General features: G+C 35.8%; 3 protein-coding genes across 9 annotated transcripts in view; 2 read left to right on the top strand and 1 right to left on the bottom strand.

Annotated features, from left to right (window-relative positions):
• The first annotated feature begins 392 nt into the window (after nucleotides 1-392).
• On the top strand, nucleotides 393-3676 carry LOC107037250 (NADH-quinone oxidoreductase subunit I). The gene is made up of 4 exons (XM_015255711.1): nucleotides 393-497; nucleotides 747-1008; nucleotides 1730-1922; nucleotides 3371-3676. Exons 1-4 carry the CDS (start codon nucleotides 452-454, stop codon nucleotides 3500-3502), a joined length of 633 nt encoding a protein of 210 aa, XP_015111197.1. The 5' UTR covers nucleotides 393-451; the 3' UTR covers nucleotides 3503-3676.
• Nucleotides 3677-4180: 504 nt separating this feature from the next.
• On the bottom strand, nucleotides 4181-11351 carry LOC107037249 (vacuole membrane protein 1). 3 transcript variants are annotated; one of them, XM_015255707.1, is made up of 5 exons: nucleotides 10928-11341; nucleotides 10182-10374; nucleotides 8405-9244; nucleotides 6350-6619; nucleotides 4181-5419 (listed from the first exon to the last, which is right to left on the bottom strand). In XM_015255707.1, exons 2-5 carry the CDS (start codon nucleotides 10365-10367, stop codon nucleotides 5288-5290), a joined length of 1428 nt encoding a protein of 475 aa, XP_015111193.1. In that variant the 5' UTR covers nucleotides 10368-10374; nucleotides 10928-11341; the 3' UTR covers nucleotides 4181-5287. The 3 variants fall into 3 exon arrangements, with proteins under 3 accessions (XP_015111193.1, XP_015111196.1, XP_015111195.1); XM_015255710.1 differs by lacking the exon at nucleotides 10182-10374 and having other exon boundaries at nucleotides 11266-11351; XM_015255709.1 differs by lacking the exon at nucleotides 10182-10374.
• Nucleotides 11352-15350: 3999 nt separating this feature from the next.
• The window catches only part of LOC107037218 (rabphilin-3A), a 20913-nt gene continuing 15087 nt past the window's right edge, over nucleotides 15351-21176 (top strand). For 2 of the 5 annotated variants that reach the window (XM_015255644.2, XM_015255649.2), the window contains exons 1-2: nucleotides 15351-15752; nucleotides 18290-18477. In XM_015255644.2, the coding sequence (XP_015111130.1) occupies nucleotides 18389-18477 (89 nt within the window). In that variant the 5' untranslated portion in view covers nucleotides 15351-15752; nucleotides 18290-18388. Of the gene's footprint in view, nucleotides 15753-18021; nucleotides 18217-18289; nucleotides 18478-21176 lie in introns of those variants that run through there. The other 3 variants (XM_015255647.2, XM_015255645.2, XM_015255648.2) reach the window with 3 other exon arrangements.

Here is a 21176-nt window from a genome sequence, read left to right as displayed (position 1 = left end):
TCCGAATCTAATCGAGTCTTCTGCAATTTTTTTGCAGTTTTCAATAATCTTTGAATTTACCGTAAGGGTAGAGCTACTTAAACCATTTGACCACTTCGCTATACTGAAGTCCACGTATGAAAATTTCTGGACGATTTTTTCATACGTGTGGTGCTGTTATGTTCATTATTATTGTTAAACTCTGCATATTTTGCCATGATCTCAAGGAGATATGAGTTTGTCTTGAGGTCCAGTTTGGTCGACGGAAGGCTTTGGAATGCACTCAAAGAATCCGAGAAGATGAGGAAGTTGTGATTCATGTGTTGAACAGCCAAATCAAGAGCCGTGCTGAGGGCCACACATTCGGACTTCAAATCAGTTGGCGCTTCGCTTACTGTATTGCATGTGTGTGTGGTGTTACATATATTATGCAGCTGTGCGGCTGTGCGGTCTGTCGTTCACGTCGTTCAACATGGCGAATGTTCGAGTTCTCGGTAGATTCGCCAGCAATGTTTTGAGTACGTAAAACTAATTGAATTCCTGATATAAAATGAAGAATTTATTAATAAAATCAAAATCACATTCTGCCCGTAATCATTACTTCCTCAAGAACCAAGAATTACTGAATATTGTGTAATCGGTTGGGTCACTCCATTGGGAGGTTATCTTCCAACGACAGAGCTGCTCAAAATGCTCTCCAAAACGTCATTGGGAAACTCGGTTTTTTTTTTAATTCAGTAATTTGATTTCAATGCTTTATTTTGCAGCACAGAGATCTTTGAAGGCACTACCCCAGGCGGCAACGACATGTCAACCCTCTCGGAGTAAGTACGTCATCATCACTCCTAACGACAGCCCAGCCTGGCCCAATGTACATTCAAGTGAGGCGATGCATCTTTATTTGAGAGAAATTGGCAATGGATTCCTTGTTACGTTATCTGCATTGTTTAAGGAACCAGTAACTATCAATTATCCCTTTGAGAAAGGACCACTGAGTCCGAGGTTCAGAGGAGAACACGCACTGAGAAGGTACCACCTGAATATAATCAAGAGTTGAATTCAGTAGCGAAGTGGTAAAACGGTACAAGTCAATTTTGACTATTGACCAGTTTTCAATGAATATCTCGGAACCTAAGGGAGATGGCAAATTTTTGTTATAACCTTTTTTGCAGAGCCGATTGAGAGCTACAACAAATGTAATTCTGAAAATTTCGCTATCTCCCTTCGAGTCCGAAATATTTCTCAAAAACTCAACTGGGAGATAAGTCGACTTAAACCGTTTTACCACTTCGCTACTGAATTAATAAGCCCTCACCACATTATTCTAAAGGATAGCTGAATAGAATTTTAATATTTAGTATAGGACTTTATTTCACAGGAAGAGCTGTAGACATTTAAATTTCCCATGGAAAAAATTCTGCAAAAAAAAAAAATTTGTATGTATTTTTGTAATGTAGAATCAGAATTTATATAGAATACGCTTCTATTGAGAATTCTTCATAGAACTTTTTCCATGAGAACTCTGCATTCCTATAAATCTCTCTGTAAAAGGAGTTTTTATAGACAATGTACGAATTCTTATTCCCAAGTGAATTATTACCTTACAATAATTGATTGCAAAAACAATCGAATATTTTCAACAGAATGTGCAATACTGACTTGCAATGTTTTTACTAAATCACTGCGGGATTCAACGTTTTGATTAAGAGGATTAAGATTATTATTAATATTTTTTGGCATTTCTGGATAGATACCCATCGGGAGAAGAACGATGCATTGCTTGCAAGCTCTGCGAAGCCATCTGTCCAGCGCAGGCAATCACAATTGAAGCTGAGGAGCGATCCGATGGCTCCAGGAGAACAACCAGATACGATATTGATATGACAAAGTGTATTTATTGCGGGTTCTGCCAGGAAGCCTGCCCAGTAGATGCTATAGTTGAGGTGAGTTACATTCGATTGGATAAAACCGAAAGTAATTCAATATAATAGGAAATGGAAAACAAAAGTTTGATTGAAATACATTACTATAATATCAATAGTAGAAATACTTCTCTTCCTATATTGGATTACAATTTGCAGTCAATCATTGAAGAATTGTTTGGATCCAAAAATTTTTTTATACGAAAACAATTAAGTGGTAGAAAAATATAAGTAAATCTAATTTCGCTATCAGTTTTTGGAGAATATCTGCTAGTTCTGGGTAGATGGAATAATTCTTATAAGGATTTTTCAGTAAAGGAAGATGGAATGGACAAAGAAGATTCCGATTAGTGTTTCATTACCTCCAGTAAATTCGGGGATATTAATTGAAATTGTCAATTGAGTCCTGTATTATGCAGAAGTTTTGAAAAATTATGAATGAATAATCAAAAAAAAGTAGAAGAAATTCTCAATTTTTTCAAAAATCATTTTTAATTTACATTCAGAATAAGTTGAATAACAAGAAATTGAAAAATGTATCTGATTTACGGTGACAAATGGCGGCCTGTCACCCAACATCATGCAGGGGGAAAACTGATTTCGTAAATATTTTCCCACACTGCACAGAAACATTTATTACGGAAAGGGCTCTTTGAAAAAAGTTGTAATATTTTGGAGAATTTTTTAATCACCCTTTTATCACATAAAAATGGCAGATGACTACATACCACTGTTTTGAAAATTGAGATACCTAGCAGTCACTTCCCATGAGGAGTTAATGTTTTGTTATCCACCATGGAAAATTACAGCTAATAGATAATTTGCCACAGCGAATCAGATATTTGTAATTGCGACTTTTTTCAACTCATTCTGAATCTCAATAAAAAACGCTCTTTGGAACAGNAAAATGGCAGATGACTACATACCACTGTTTTGAAAATTGAGATACCTAGCAGTCACTTCCCATGAGGAGTTAATGTTTTGTTATCCACCATGGAAAATTACAGCTAATAGATAATTTGCCACAGCGAATCAGATATTTGTAATTGCGACTTTTTTCAACTCATTCTGAATCTCAATAAAAAACGCTCTTTGGAACAGTTTAGAATTTTTTCTATTTTTTTTATCATTCTATCATAATTTTTGGGAATTTCTACATGATGTACCACTCAATTGACAATTTTGGATTACGAAAGATAAAAAAAATTCAGATTGCATTCGAAAGATAGTACACCCGGGCCTTAAGAGAACATCTCAAAATAGAGTTGTTGAGTCATTTTTAATCGGAAGCTACTCTTGATTCAATCATTGACCAGTATTAATGATTACATCCTACCTAAAACCTGCTCGATTAAAAAATGTGAAAATATCAGGAATATTTTGAATATTTAATCCCAACTAATTCTGTTTTCCACAATTTTTTTTATGTAAATTGATTTATTTATGTTATTGGAATTTCAAATTTTCAGGGGCCCAACTTCGAGTTTTCCACAGAAACCCACGAGGAACTGTTATACAACAAAGAGAAACTTCTCAACAATGGTGACCGATGGGAATCTGAAATTGCTAGTAACATTCATGCTGATCACCTGTATCGTTAATCTAATCTCATGGATACCTAGTCGTTGTCCTTGGGCAATATAAAAAGAAAAACCCTTGGTGTTTTTTTCTAATTAAACGCAAAGCTGAAAAAATATTGTTGAACTTTACCAACAAATGCCTGTAAATTAATACAATGTGGATATGTTTATCGAATAAATGAAGTAGAGGTTAAATATTCCAGTGATACATTTTTTCACGTAAAATACGAAATTTCCTTTCGCAGATTTATTTCATCAATGTACATAAATATTCTAATAGCAAGACGAATGGCTTTTATGGGGGGAAAATGATGCGGAAATATGTTTAAATACACGTGGAGTTTGCAGACATTTGCATGGATTGTTCAAAGAAAAAGAGAAGCATGGCACACACGTGACAAATACAGTTATCACAAATTGATTTTTCAGCACACAAAACATTTGATACACTCAAGATATTACTACATTTTCGTTGACTTGTTAAAAATATTTGATTTTACTTAATTTCCACTGCTATTTAATTATATTTCTTCGTGATTGGAATTCATCATTGATTAGATGGGAATGGAGATATTGATAGAAATGTTTTCAATCAGATTATAATTTTTTCATTTCGAAACACTAGATGATGCACATGGAATTGATAATTCGTTAGGAGAGAAACAGTCCCTAGGAACAATAGATTTTTACTCATGCTTGTCTTATTCGCAATAATGTTTTATTCTAAATAACAGTATTCAACCTAGAAACATGACTCCATTTATTAATTTCCTTCAAAAAATCCTAGCTACTCACAGTATCAAAATATTCAATCAAATTGGCCAGAAAGGGATGAAAAACGTTCAATGAGTTTCTTCCTATTTTGTGACCATTGAGGGTTTTTTAATTCTTTATTGCTTATCGCTATCGCAGCGTCCAGTGGGCCTGGCTTTTGTCTTTTTATCCTATTTTTTTTTCGTTCGAAAACTTCACATCAGGAATGTCTGCCACCAAATACTGCTGTTACTTTATTTATCAAATATTCATCAACAATGTGGACACATTCTCTCAGCAATTCTCACTTTAATCGTTGCATTTATCGTAGACACGTGAAAACAAATGTGGAAAATACACTGTTAAAAAATGTCATATCAATTGATTTGTTATCAATTCCTAAATATTAATTCGAAGAAATTCACAATTGGGACATATTTATAATCAACTTTTGAACTTGACAAATTAATTTCATTTGATTTTATGTTCAATTCTATGTACTTATCAATGCAACAATTTTTAACTGTGTGAAAAAATTGATTCAATTTCATTGGCCCCGTGGATCTCTGACGACTTCATGCACAAAATTATGAAAACTTGATTATACTTTGAACTATATGCTGGTAAAAATTCGTTTGAGCAATAAATTCGAGGATCCGGCAACATGATTTATAAGATTATGGAAAGAATAATATTCACTCCAGAGCAGCAAATGATTCCATACAATTCAATTATTTTACCTAATTTCTGCAACCTAGAAGTGTTGTAATTTCAATCAAAAACGATTGAATCAAAAAGTGAAAAAAAACATATAATTGAACAAGCAATATCTATACCCGACGTTGTGAATTCATTGTACATATTTACAATCAATTATTCGTAGACTTAAGATAAGCTTATCTCTGATGGACTGAGTGAAAATTCAAACTTCATTATTCAATAATAACTGTAGGAAACGCCGGTGCGAGTAAAACTTTGTGTTGTGTAAATTATACATAATTGTTTTGGACTTCAACATATCGCGTTAGCGTTTGAATAAAATTTTCCTAAATCTCAATCCGCTGATGGCTTTGTACGTCTGCGGTGATGATTACGTGCCAAGGCGTGGATTATTGTTATGAGGAAGTAACATAACATCAGCATCACAAATTTTTCAAACAGCCACGCTATCGTCGTTGTTCCCTCCTGAAATATTGTTCATTTAATGAGTTGAAATTTCATGCGCATTGCGATTTTGCATTGGACATTGTGGCATTTTTCAAGTCCTGAGATGAATAATTTGATTCACTACACTGAGAGAAAAACGACAAAGTTCTCAAACAAGTCTTACTTGTGGCAAGAAAATATTTTTTTGAAAATTATCAAAAAAGGATTTTTTTGTGCCAAACATGCAGAGAGTGCCCCGGAATGAAAAATTTTCGTCGGAAAAATAGACTTAGTAGTTCAGAAAAAAATGCATTCTCTGGACACGCAAGAAATGTCATTTTTAGCACTACTCCTTCGTTATTCGATACTCCCATTCGTATTTTGTTGCCGAAAAATCGTTGTTTTATGCGGAACAAGGGATAGTAGTTTTTCGTTTCGGTTGTATAATAATCACAGACAAGAAATGAACCCTTAAATGAAACAATGATAATGATATGATAGCAATCTTGTAACTTAGGGATAAAATATTTGTTGGTAAGTTTTCCTCCATATGAGATATTTTCATCCTGAAAAGGCACCGTCTGGTGTGAATCATTCGCCTCTTGAGCCAAATATTTCACTGCTGTCGAAAGCAGAACAATTATTCATGTTTGAGACTTTCAAATTCGATCCAAACAAATTCTTTTTTGGCAATTTTCAACTAGCGATTTTCTTGTCCCAAACAAGACTTGTTTGACGTGTTCGTTTTTCTCTCAGTCTAGGAAAGAAGTGATACGAGACACATCAAGTCTCCTTGGAAATCAGTTTTTGAAGAATATTTCACAATTAATTCGCAATAGAGCTGCACGAAAGAGTTATTCAGACAATGTTCTCTATTTCAGTTCGATCCAGACATGTTTTCAAAAATTGATCTTCAAGTAAAATTTATGTATCTTGATTCACCATTTCATTAAATATGTAATAACTTACCACGGAGGATGAATTATGCAATTTATTCTTCTGCTCAACTAAATATTTTTTAAATGGCTCCTGGAACTTGGTACCCACGTAAGGAATCACAGCCAAAAGTCCAATAGCCTTATCCAACAATTCTTCATTGAATGCTATTATCACAGCTAGCTGTTGAATATGCATTTTAACAATGGCTTTACCAATAAGTGTAGCACCAAAGAAAGTCCAGAATGGAATGCGATAATGACCACAAGTCAACCCAGCGAGGTCAAAAAGTGGATTTGGAATCTGCAAGAAAGAAAAATTACATAACAATAATCTGATGAAATTTTTAGTCTCCAATTCTCGATTTCTGTGATTAATTCTATTCATTGTATCAAAAGACAAAGAAAGGACTTGAATTCATGGGTATTGTTTCCTTATTCGAAAAAAAATCGATTTTCAAACTTTCCGGAGACATTGAAAAATTAATTTTTTTATTTCTTCCCGCCTGTGTTTTTAAAATATTTTTTTTCATTTCTTCTCGTGAAAGTTAGATCGTAAAATTCCAAAATATTCATATCCCCCCATATTCAACCAAAACCAGGGACTCCAAGTTTCCACCGACACAAATGAAGAAAAATAAATTTCCTCCATTTTCTAGACAATCATCCCTTTTCAAAAATTTGAAGTCTCCAATCCGTGATTTTTTGCAATTCATTGCCACTTATGTAATTCTATTCATTCTATCAAAAGACCAGGAAAAAGATTGAATTTATGGGTATTTTTTCATTATTCGAAAAAAAAATCGATTTTCAAACTTTTCGGAGACATTGAAAAATTCATTTTTTTAGGTCTTCCCGATCACTTTTTTTGCATTTTTTAAAATTCTTCTCGCTGAAACATTGATATCCCCCTAATACTTGAAAAAAAAGTCATTCGAACTTGGTGCCGCCATAAAAGGAGAAAAAGTTCATTTTCTAGTTGATTATCTCTTTCTGATTCTTTTTTCCTTTCCTCTTCATATAATAATAATTGGAATGCGACCATAAGAATAAGAAGTACCGATATCCTTTTACCATATGAATATAAAAATAGATTTGAAAAATTTTCAGGAATACAAAGAGAGATTTTTCTATTACTCGAATGAGATTTCAAATGACTTTTGTTTTATGTGTTTGTTTTGATCATAAAGAAAATACACTTTTGATTGATCTTTAACATAATTCCTCTTCATTCAGTGTTATAACTTGTGAATTAAGGAAAAAAATATGTATAGGGGCGAGGGGCAAAATGAAACAGTAAATAAAACGACTATTTGACGCAATTCAAGCAAAAAAAAATTTATTCGTAGCAGTACTAATGAGAATAATAATTTTTTATTCAATAGAATCGAAAATAAGCTTTGACGGGGGAAAATCGTCAATGAATTAATTGAAAAGAAAATGAAACAGCAAAATCCAAAGTGCAAAGCAAGGCCCAGGTGAAGACCCAGAGGGGAAAAAAGGAACATGTGATGCTGAATTCCAATCGAATAATCCATTGACCAAATTTTCACCCATCAAAACTTCTCAATAATTTTCCATTCTACTGATTGGAAAATTATTATTCTCATCAGTACTCCAAGAATAAAAAAATTTGTTTTGCTTGAATCGCGTCAAACTGCCGTTTTTTTCCATTTTGCCCCACGCTCCCCCATAATAAGGATACGAATGGACAAAGTTAAACCAATCCAATTCTGAAGACGGAAATGGAAATAAAATGAAATAAAATGGTATAAATTTATCTAGCGTCTAGTCAATCAAATAATTTCAAAAAATCCAAAGTCTGAAATAGATGGAAAATTATTATTCCATCAGTACTCCAAGAATAAAAATTTTTTTTTTGCTTGAATCGCGTCAAACAGTCGTTTTTTTCCATTTTTCCCCACGCTCCCCCATAATAAGGATACAAATGGATAAAGTTAAACCAACCCAATTCTGAAGACGGAAATGGAAATAAAATAAAATAAAATAAAATAGTATAAATTAATCTAGCGATCTACTCAATCAAATAATTTCAAAAAATCCAAAATAGATTATTCTGTGTATTCACCGAGGCACACGCAAGGATTCCCAGGAACCCAGCCTTTTGCACAAAGTGCTTCATGGCAAGCTTCAGCTTCATGAGAATAGGAACATTGGCTCCATTCTCCAACGCCTCGAGTGCCTCAAGCTCTTTAAGATCCTCCTGATCATACTCGTGACTCTTATCAGTTTGTCGACTGTTCCTGGCTGCCCGAGCCATGAAATAAGGTGGCAGCTCCCCAAGAGCAGTCCCCGCACCCCAAAGCATGGCTTCAACCCTGACTTTCCTCATAATATTAAGAATTCCAGCTGTCCAAGCGGGATCAATCTGATCCGGACAGACAATAGCATCAGGATACGGTGGCTCCGGGAAGTTCAGTCCCCCACACTCATAAGCTGCTATCGTAACAGCTGCTATATGTGGCCCCAGATAAAGCACAAAAGTGTGCAAACCAGTGCCAAATCCCACACTCGATAACACTCCCAGACCCACCCAATAAAGCCACCAAAGAAGACTATTTTCCCACTCCTTCAGCAGCTCCTGATGAGGCCCTGCCACATGCCTGAAGACAACTAACACAGCTATAACAAGTAATCCACTCCAAACAGTCTTCTTATACTGCAACATTCTATGTGCTAAACTGACAATGTTAATGAACAGTTCTCTGATAAAATAATTTAAAGTCGTGATTGGACGATGCCAGAGGGTTAAGCTGTCTGGATCTATCGAGTCGGTTTCACTTTTCGTTCTGTTTTTTGACCCTGTTGATCCCTCGTCGGTCGGCAATTTCTGGGTACCATTGGAATTACTCAACTCCTTCCCTCGACGAATTGTTTTGCCCTCCATATTCTCTTCTAATCGAGTTATCTGGAAATTAATGAATACTCGTTAATTGCGATTGTCATTCGTATTCGATCACCTCCTTTCCTCATTCAACTTTAAAAAAAAGACAATTAGAGTTGAAAAATGTGTGATTAATTAAAAAAATTATAAAACAGAAAACGTGGAAAGAAGCTTTGGAGTAGAATAAACAAATAAATATATATGAATCAAGATAATTACGGCAGAATCATTGGGACTCATGTCAATAATCAAATAATCCTCAAGTCTATCGCACTCCAACGGCGCAAGTAGTACATTTTTATTACAAAAATTGTTAACCCTAGCACGATTGTACATTTAGATCTAATGTTCGAGCGGAATTGAATTGATTAAAACACTAGAGAGGGTTACAATCACGTTGAAGTGACTACCATGTGGGGAGTGATTGGAATCAACAGTAAGTCGTTCTGAAGCCGTGGCATGGCGAGGAGTCGGAGGTCATTTACGAGTCAAGGGTCATACTCCCTGTTCCCCCTCTCTCGTTCCCTCATTTTCGTAAATTTGTATCAGTCAAACTCCTATGGGAGCTGTTACCAAATGCTATTATTACTCTAAGGCGTACGCATTTGTCTACTGCTAAGTTAATCTTGCGATAAATTTTCCACTTTATCGTCATCGCCAACTTTGCAAATAAAGGCGCATAAATTGAAAAAAATAAATAAAAGTGAACTGAAGACGGGGCTATATTTCATTGCGTGACAGCATTGTGAAAAATTTTTCAGTGATAATAAAAAAAATATGCAACTAATATTTCAGAGTAAAAATCAGGTGTTTGGGTGTTGAAAATAAACTTCTGTGGTACTAAGGAAAAGAGAATTGGTTTTCAGAGTGGGAAGTCAATTTTTTGGGTGTTGAAAAATCACAAAAATACATCTGAACGATGGAAAAAAAATTGAACCATGCGTGTAGACACATATTGTACCATGTCAGATTTGTTCCCAGAGACAGGTAGACCACGTTCCCTCAGTAAGATTCTAAGACGATCCCTTGTCATTCGTCCAAGCTCGGTGGAATTAAATTTCGCACTCGTTTCGTGTCCAGTACTGTCTGGATCCTCAGCTGTATTACCAGCTCCACTGGACTTTCGACCTACCCTCCTTCTCACCATTGCCACGCTATATTTTTTATATTTATTTTGTTAATAAACTTCAGTGACTCGTTTCAACCTCTTGATGTTCAAATAACCCACAATAATTTATTTATATTATTATACGTCTAATTGTTCTTGTAATTGCAACAGAGGTGCTTCATGCCAAGGATAAACCTCCCGAAGAATTCGATTAAAAAATCTTGATGGATTACAGCGCAAAACTTTCGTGAAACTCCATTATTTCTTTGAGGTTATCCTTCAATAAAACTAGAGGATTATAAAAAAAATGAAGACATACAATATCGAATTAATTCACATAACCAAGAAGTGAAAGTCGTGGAGCGAGTGAAAGTGTACATTGAATTACAATCGTTTCGCTCGAATAATCAGGAATAATGAGAAAAAATGAGAAATCAATTAGTGAAAAATGAATGAAAAAATATACTCAGAACAAAGAAATGATAGGGTGCTAGAGATAAAGGGACACGTAAGAGCTGAATCGAGGTAGCTGATTCGGCAGTTTCACAAAAGACAATACAAAAGTAAATAATCCTGAACAATGAACAAAAAACATTTACCTTACTCGACAATTGAATATTTGCTACTTAAGTTTAATAATTTTTTCTATTTTTTGGCGGGATGTCAGTCTGCTAGTATCATTTGTTAAAGATGATAAATTGATGATACAATATAATCCTTGAGTTACACGATTATAAAGCCACGTCGATCACATAACACTGTTGAAGTCCCGAAGCAGTGTATCCGAACGAGCCACGATTGGTTTTAACTCCGCATTGATAACTTACAAGTGTCGTATGCCCATACGGCTCCACTAATGTTTCTCTCTTTTTTATTTCCTATACCTATCTAGCGTGATAGTTATAACAGTATCCCACTTATTTATACTAACATATACCTATTAAATTAAACTCGGGCACTTGCAATGAACGACAGAATAGCTCAATCCCCGGCCTATTCCCAGCCATCTGTGCACAACAGATTCACGCACTCATACACATTTATCATTTTTCAGCGATAGACTCACCGCCAGAGGGGCCAGGGCGGGCGGGAAAGTCCCGCCTTCGTTTGGATTGTTGTAGGGGAGGGCGGGGTAATATGGACACCTGTGGTAAAATGGACACTCAAAGAATTAACAAAAAAAAATTTTTTTCATCATTCAAATTTATTTAACTTGTTTCATTGGACAATCTGGACACCTGATAAATCCATATAGGATGGACTAAAAAGACCCGAAAAAGTTGATCCTATGCAAAAAATCAAAAAAAATTTCAACAGGCATTTTCCAACAGAATCGTGTGGGTATTTTTTATAGGGAGACATTCGAGTTGGAAGAAATATTAACAAATAAACTTGAACTCTATTGAATTTTACATTGAAGTTTGAAATACAGAGTAGCTTTGGATTTCCTGTTTTACTATTGAAATAACTTTAAAATTATTCATTTTTTCAATGAACAATTGCACGCACTATACAACTGACCTTTTCTCCATTTGCGAAATTTGTAAGATGTTTACTTGTCTACTTTTCTACTCACAAACGAAACAATGGGGGGAGGGGAGGATAAATGAGCAAAGAAAAATTTGGTTTACCACCCCCCACGAGGAAAATAAAAAATTAGTTTTTTTTTTCAATTTGAAAATCGCAGTCATGACTAGTGTTTCTGAAATTAAATAATATTGTGGAAACATAAGAAATTGAGGGAAAAATCAAAGTGTCCATTTTACATATTTGTTTTTATAATCATTAAATGAACTCGAAACTGTAGATTTGCTCAAATTCAACTCATTATTTAAATCTGGTGTCCATATTGCCCCACCCTCCCCTATACCCTTGAGTTTAATGAAAAACTAGGGGAGGTTGGGGTAAAACGGACACTTTTAACTTTTTTTAAAATGTTAATGAGGGGTTGAAATGTTGATAAAATTTCATAATTTTTTTTTCAATGCAAAGAGCAATTCTTTCCCTTCGGTGACGGGCCTAATCTGAACTCAATTGATAAATTTGTTTCTGAGTTATGCACAATTTAAAAGATGTCTAAAGTGTCCATTTTACCCCAGCCTCCCCTATTCAATTGAACAACAGATGAAATCGAAATGAACTGAAATTATTCCTAGGAATGGCATAAATATGGAAATTGCTCAACGCCAGAGCCAATTCCGTTTACAGTTTTTTTCGACAAAAAATAGTTGAGTGTATTATTAATATACGAGGGGGTTAGGCCCCCTGCTCGCTCCGCTCGCCAACCCCCATATGGCTCACATATGACCTATATAATCCCTATTCTGACCCTTGTGATCTTTAATCTGACAGTCGTGAACCTCATTATACCTCTCGTGACCCTCAATCTCACTGATAGCACCGTTGAAACTCTTAATCTGACCCTCGTGACCCTTATTCCAATTCTCATGACCCTAATTCTGATTCTCGTGACCCTTATTCTGACTCTCATGACACTTATATCCTCTTATATCCTCACTCACTCATGACACTTATATCCTCTGATCCTCGTGACCCTTATGATCCTTATTCTGACCCTCATGACCATTATTTTGACCCTGATGACCATTATTTTAACCCCCGTGACCCTTATTTTGGCCCTTGTGAGCCTTAGTCGGACCTTCATGAATCTTGTCGTGATCCTCGTGATCCTTATTCTGACCCTAATGACCATTACTTTAACCCCCGTGACCCTTATTTTGACTCTTGTGAACCTCAATTTTGGAGTCTTAATTTCGAGTACCCAAATTTTTATCACCAGAAGTCAATTTGGATTTTTTTTTCTTCCTGGACTGCTATTAATGAATTTAAACCTCTTTTCCTTCTCAAGGCATGTTAATTTAAAAATTAAATTTATCAAGGTATTAAAATTAAATTCAAGAGTGCATGGTAAGGAAATATGGAAATAAAAAAACATAATATGGAAAGAAAAAAACATAACTAATTCATGAATTGAGATGTTTCAAATTATACAAATTATTATTATACATAATAATAATACGATAAAATTTGTAATCCCCAATCCTCATTTTTTTGTCATTTATTCTATTCATTCTATCAAAAGAGAAGGGTAGACACGGAATTTATATGTATTCTTCTATTATTCGAAAAAATATATCGATTTTTAAACTTTCCGGAGACATTGAAAAATTAATTTTTTTATTTCTTCTCGCCTACGTTTTTTGGGATATTTTTCATTTCGTCTCGTTAAAATTAGATCATAAAATTCCAAAATATTCATATCTCGCCTATATTCGGAAAAAACAGTGATTCCAAGTTTCCATCGACACAAATGAAGAAAAACTAATTTTCCCTATTTTTTAGCCGATCATCCTTTTTTAAAAATTTTCAGTCTTCAATTCGTGATTTTTACAATCCATTGCCATTTGCATAATTCTATTCATTCTATAAAAAGATAAGAATCGAAATCGAATTTATAGGTATATTCTTTCATTATTCGAAAAAAAATCGATTTTAAAACTTTCCGGAGAGATTGAGAAATTAATTTTTCCATTTCTTCTCGTTAAATTTAGATCATAAAATTAAAAAATATTCATATTGTACCCACATTTATAGAAAAAACAGTGATTCCAAGTTTCCACCGACACGAATGAAGAAAAACAAATTTTATCGATTTTCCAGCCGATCATTTTCCTCCTCAAATGATCATTTCGATCATTTTCCTTCCTCGACGAATTCTTCCCTTTGAAATTAATTTTCCCTACGATTTTTTTCCGTGTGGGATTCTGTTTGGAGTTCTTTTTACTAAACACTAATTGCATTTCTTTTTTTTCTGTCACAAGGGAAAAAAATTAAAAAATATTGGAAATGGTTGACTTAAAGGAAAAACTGAATCTGGATTGCAATTTTGTCTTGTTGTAGATGTTCTATTTAAAAATCTGAAACCTATTTTGACGAAAACATGTTTGTAAATTATTCACGATATTTAGAAATTTTCGACTTTCGGCCCGGGTGGATTATCTTTCGAACGTGATCTTGGTCGTTTTTTGTATTTTAATAATCTGAAATGATTTCCAATTACTATTCAGTTTTACGTAGCCCTGAAATTTCAAAAAAATATGATTGTACAATCAAAAAAGAGTTGAAAAAAGCAGAACATTTTGAAATAGCGTTTCCAATAATATTGAGAAATAAACCCAATAGGGAGGAAATTGCAAATTAATAATATGATGTATCTAATGGCTGTTAGGTCGTCATTTGTTACAGTAGTCAATGACTGTCGAATCGTTAGTTACCATAATAAATTATCCATTCGCTTTTTCCTCTTCATCTGACTTATTTCTTAATCTTCATTAAAAACGCTCTTTAAAAACGTTCAGTTTTTTTACTTTTTTTGATTGTACAATCGTAATTTTTAGGGACTCCTGCGTGACGTAAAATCCAATGGAAATTGTGATATATTTAACATTATGAAGATGGAAGAACAATTGAGATAACGTTCGAAAGATAATCCACCCGGGCCTTAACAAAAAAAAACATAAGAATAATAGTGTATAAAAATAAATTAATCTAATTGTGAAGACGGAAATTGAAATAAAATAGCATAAATTAATCTAGTTAATTCTGATTATAAAAGTAATCCGACCTGTTGTTACCGGAGCGTTAATTTGGTTCGGGCTAACTGAATAAAGACTAATCACATTTTCCTTTTATCCCTCGAATAACATTAAAAAACTCATTTCTGATATCCCCAAAGTTCCGATATTTTTGTACACCTCCTTTGATCAAGTTAACCCTCCAGCGTCTAGTCGTATCCCGAAGGATTTTCCCGTCATTCATCTCCAAGAGAGGGTCAAGGTCCCTGAGAGAATAGATTCACAAATAGAGAAAAACACCCTGGAGAAAGAGGAAAATGAATACGTCCCTGGAAATCCCTCAGAAAGCCACCTGGCGGCAGAAAGGGCCGAGGGGGTGGTTCAGCAAGCTCTCTCTGCTCCTAGTGGAAGTACTGGAAGTGGCTCCGAGTACTGCTGCCCTCAGCACTCAGTGTGACGCGCACGACAGTCATGTATATTGAAAATGAGACGCACACGCAGGAGCAAGGAGAAGGGGCTCGGCAGTAGTAACGGCCACCTGTCGATCGGACAGTAGTCTAGAAGACTAGTCGGTAGACGAGTTAGTGTAGGGAACAATGTAACAGTGAAAATGGAAACGCACACTGAATAAAACAGAGCACACAAGTAAATTAATAAATAAACGATCAAACAAATTCCAAATCATTGCAACTCACTTAAAAAAATCCAGCGAAATAATTGTTCTCATAAAGGATAAAAAATAAAAACTGTCAAACTAATAGAAATAAAAATACAATCGTCGGGGCAGTGGAAATTCACCCTCTCCAAACATTCAAGGCGAAATAGTTGCGTGAGTAGATACGTGTACTTCAATTTCATTCAAATTTAAAATACGTCTTTCAATTTGAATAATTCATTACTCAATATATCTGCCTGGAACATTTTCATTTGCAACAACTCACCGTTTAATTGAACCCCCACCTTCTATTCTCTAATTCAAAATTTCATCAAATTCCTGCTCACGATTTAATTTCCACGAGAATAGCTGACAATGCATTTCTATTGAAAGAGGCAACAGCTGGTTACGCGTGGAAGCCTGTTGACTGTATCCTGTTAAGATAAGATATGAAAGCACCCATAACGACTAACTTTCCCTGTGTGCCTCCCACACTCTCCAACATTCTGCTTTTATCCAGTTCATATTCACTCCCTCATACGATTCTTTTATCTAGTACATAACAATTTAACCGAGTAAAATCATTAATAGCCCTCGTGGTTCATTTCAACAGTCTATAAATACGTTACATGATGTGATACCATAAAGTTGGAAGCGTTCCGTTCTCATATTATAACATACATTTCCTCGATACGTCGATAATTTCAGTCTCTCGTCTCGACGACTTCTACATTCTCATCTTTAATGCTTTTTTTTCGTTATATTTCTCGCCTTTTTTTCTCCTTCATTATCTCATTTCCACGTGCAACTGACGGTATTCCACAATACACAATGGATGGCTCGTGGATGAATGGCCAAAGGAAGCGTGTCTGCTGCCTCATTTAATACAGAAGTATCAGAAAACAATGAACAATGGGGGAGGAGAAAAGGGGTAGATGAAATTGATGAAAACAAAGGGTGGCGGGAGCATTAAGATTATGGTGGGACTTCATTGTTTCGACTTATCGTGGAGATAATGAAAGAAAAATATAACGCATTGAGATACGGAGAGATAATGAATGAAATGAGTAAACAAATACGTACCTATTGATTATAAATATAAAATCGGATGAGTGAACTATATCGGAATGTAACAGAGACTTTGAAATTTTCATCGCGATCGCTCTACAGATTATGAAGAAAAATCCTCATAAAAATTTAGCCATCGCCCCTTGGATTTATCAAAAATTTATCCAGGGGTGAACTCATCCTGTTTCACCACCTTAAGACTGAAATGAAAGACCGTCAAAATTCTTAGGAAGTACCCGATCTAAAAATAGCACGGGAAAAACGTTCTCATTACAACGAATATGCCACTCACATGAAAACCCGATCGAGATCAAATTTCACATAATCTCAATCTCGCCACCAAAACCCATTACCCTTCAAATTACCGATCAATATCTCCAGTCAAGCATGTTCCCTCCTCTAATCCACTGCACTTTACCTAAGAGGTAAAAAATTCCCATAAAAACATAATCCGAAAAATCTTGCTAAAGTAGTTAATTCATGAAGATAAGGCTAAAGATTTTCTGGAAAATCCAGGCATGAATAATTCCACCCCGACGAAAACCGGAAGGAAATCCATGGTGGGCACGAGAGCTAGGAGTAGGTGCTGAAAAGAAAAAAAAACAAAAAAAAGGAAGAGGGATAGGGGTGAAGGTAACAGGACAGGAGGAAAGCGGTGGTCGCACGCACTCTAGTTTCTCCAGCATTTTCCCACCCGACTCTGGTCGTTCAAGGTTGACCTTGAACGGCAACAGTATACACCGGTGCGCACACATGCGGGAGAGGAAGGAGTGGTGGGGAAGAAGAGGTGAAATGCCGGCGTGTGGCGTTATGGGGCCAGGGTCGGACGGTAACGCCAGGCCTTCTTCCCTCCTATTCCGCTATTTTCATGGGGGAATATCACAGGGACAGACAAGGAGAGAGCTCAATTGGGTCACCCGGGCAAAATGTATATACAGCACTGCGCTCCCGAGTCCTTGCTGTCCTCTCTGTCGCTCATATACACAAATCACTTCCTCTCCTGCCGGTTTTTTTCTCTTCAACTCCCATTCTTCCTGAAATAAAAGTTGTATCATTGCAGGAAGACATTCGCATGTTCCACCCAGTTTTCACGTAGTCATTTTTATTCTTCTGCCTCACTGATTGTTGACCTCAAACGCTTCATTCTAGTGTTGCCACTGCCAATGGACTGTTGCCGATACTCACTGGCAAATTACAGCGGAAATAACTGGTTCTTGATGAAAAAGTTCCGGCTTTTCATTTCTCCTCACTCAACTATTTTCATTGTTATTTTTTTCTCTCTGTTATTTTTTTCGCTCCCTTTGGGAGGAAAGAATGCGCTCATTTAGCGGCGGGAGGTGGGGGGAGTGCAGAGTTTCGGGATGAAATATCTACCCTCTTGTGCAACATAACTGTCGATTGGTTTATCGAGCATTTAATTAAAATCTATTGGGTTAGGTCTTCGTTATCTATGAGGTTTGATCGTTTTAATTAACTTTGAATTATTGAGTGAGGCTTTTAGTATGCCAATTGGGCCATTATTGTAGTTTATTAATCCAGCGATGAGATTGTTGAATTTAGGACTGAACCGGTAATATGAGTACATCAATATTTTTGGATGGTAATTATGAATGACTGGAGCCATGGTTTATTCACTGTTTCAGTAGTACAGATCAAACATGCCTCCGACGAGATGATTCGAGGAATTTTGGTGATTGTTCATCGCCGTTGATGCGGCCGGGAGTTAATTTCAAAAGTTTATCATGGATACGAGTTACTATTCCGGGGTTAAGAGGAGTGGGAGTGGACGATGGGTTTGCCCCAATGATAGGCAGCTGGCTTTGAGAGCAAAGTGAGTTTATAATTAAAAATTTAAAAGGAACACGTTATCTCATCTCTTCGAAAGCGATTAATACCGTTTGTGAATTTAATTGCGATTTTTTGTCAAATAGAAACCTCCGGGAAAGCATTTAGTTTGTTATTTTAATGAATGGCATTTTTTTAACGCAATTAAAAATTGATTAAGCCAATGATTTTTTCAGTGGAATTATTTTTATTTTTTTTAGTGAGGTGGGAAACATGTTGTTAAACCCATTAATTTGACAAACTAATTGCTCCAGTGGCGAACTGTAAGCATAGGCCAAAATTGACATTCTCGTTAGTGACGTATTTGTTTCGCAAACAACTGACATTTCGATGAATCATTTCCAAGTGATAAAGTTTCTGACAAAATTTCGTGATATTTTTCCCGAAAGCGACGGAGGGGGAGGGGGTGTTGCTTATATTGTGATGTCACACCATATGCTTTTTTTAAATTTCGAACATCAGGAATGCGTCTTTTCGTCATTTACTCCGTGAGGCAGCGATTCGCGGTCGCTCAGCGTCCAAATGACAACTGCGGACAAATAACAAAATAGCATATTTCGACATTAGGCCGAAAAAAACTTTTTCGCCACGGCGGGCGGAAAAGAAATATTTTCACAAAATCTGCCTTTCCGCTTTACGCCTTTCCGCTTACGCCGTGGTGAAAAATAACGTTCTCACCACGGGAGGTAAAATAAAGGACTCTTACCCGCGTGGTTACCAGTAATTCTGAACGTGGGCACGACTCCTTTATTTTCCCTCCCTTGGTGGGGAATGTACTATTTTAGCGAATATGAATTAAATCATATTAGTAGCGAAGTGGTAAAACGGTTTAAGTCGACTCATCTCCCAGTGGAGTTTTTGAGGAATATTTCCGAATCTAAGGGAGATAGCGAAATTTTGGTAATAACATTTATTGTAGCTCTCAATCGGCTCTACAAAAAAAGTTATAACAAAAATTTTGCTATCTCCCTTAGATTCCGAGGTATTCATTGAAAACTGACCAATAGTCAAATAGTATTTTTCCGGCCTGTTGCGATGGGGTTTTTTACTCGTGTGGCGTTGGCCTCCGAGCCGTAGGCGAGGACTGGCCAACCACACGAGTAAAAAAACCCCATCGCAACAGCCCAGGAACAATATTTTTCTGTAGTGATTTTCAAGTTTTCGAGTTTGCGAAGTATGTAATACCAATTCCCAGACGAGAAATCATGAGAAGCAGTACAGAAAATTGACTTTTACTGTCCCAACCACGTCGAAGAAAGAAAAACACTCATCAAGGAGGTCAGCAAGAGCAACCCCAGACCACTGAATATTCAAGATGTCCTAAAGTCCCTCAGAAGAAAAGACATTAAAGCTATTTCAAAATTCTTCCCGTTCAAAATTGTTCAATTCAGATATAAAATATGTTTAACAAAGATACTGACTAATTAACTAATATTTAGAGACTATTACAATTTATATATTTTACTAGTATGTAATGATAAATTGTAATACATTTATTGATAGCTGAATGAACCCGAAAGGGGTTTGGAAGCTAAATAAAAAATCAAAAAATTGACTTGTACCGTTTTACCACTTCGCTACTGACATGAGCTAGAAAAGTTTTTTTAGGCTGTATGACGAACAATATTTTTTTGTCATAACGACTGTAAGCAGCGATTCACGGACGTGTAGCGCTGCCCTACGGCCGGAATGCCAAAATAGTATATTTCGATACGAGTGAGACAGAATTTTCACGAGTGTGAAGTTGGCGGCCCGAGGCGAAGCCGAGGGCTCCCAATCACACGAGCTGAAAATTCCTGTTTCACATGTGTCGAACAATAGTTTTTGACAGTGATGTTACGTTCAGCGAGTGGCGAACTGTGCCTTTTTTCGTTTACTAGTAAATGAAAAGACTTTTCGTTTACAAGTAAACGAAAAGGCACTTTTCGACACGAGGTGAACGTAGCAGCAGTGTCAAAATAGTATATTATGTCATCAGGCGATAAAAATATTATAATGCCACATTCGCCAGATAATGCTTTTATCGCCGTGTGACATACGATATTTTATGTCGTTGGGCCCGAAGCGAAGCGAGGTTAGAATCGCGGTTTTTTCGGGTCTAACGACATAAAATATTCTTTCGGCCTAGTGACGAAAAGTACTATTTTTCATCCGTCCCTTCCACGAAAAAAAACCAGACATGAACCTAGAAAGAAAGCTAAAAATGTGAGATGTATTACGCAGATCTCTGCAATTGGAAAGAGCAGCGGCGACACTGTGGTGTGATGGCAGTTATTCCAAATGTGCGTTCTGTGCGAATTGTCGTCAACCGTCAAACGGAACTTTTGGCAGTCACATGTAATATTGAAGACGACGAAGATGAAGAATGGAGGGATGAAGCGTTCATTGATCAACAACGTCTGTTCGTACCAGGGTTTTCAAACGACCCTTCACTGATTTTAATGAAAATTCATTCAACTGCCCATGAGATTAATTATTTGAAGAATTTTTTTTCTCCCAAGTGTCCCAACGATTCGCAAACAGAAATTGTTCTTTGAATGCTGTGATAATAAGTTGACATATTCAAAAAGCATCGAAGAAAGAATTGATTATTCACGTGATTTTTTTTACACTAAAAAAAAATACAAAATTGTTCTCTACATAAAGTAGGGGGAGGAGTCATTGATTTTGTAATGTAATATACAA

The sequence above is a fragment of the Diachasma alloeum genome, unplaced genomic scaffold (assembly GCF_001412515.2).
Source record: "Diachasma alloeum isolate Michigan unplaced genomic scaffold, Dall2.0 Dall_scaffold_00214, whole genome shotgun sequence".
Classification (NCBI taxonomy): Eukaryota; Metazoa; Arthropoda; class Insecta; order Hymenoptera; family Braconidae; genus Diachasma; species Diachasma alloeum.
Note: the sequence above shows the minus strand (reverse complement) of the source record. Positions and strands in the feature narration are given on the sequence as shown.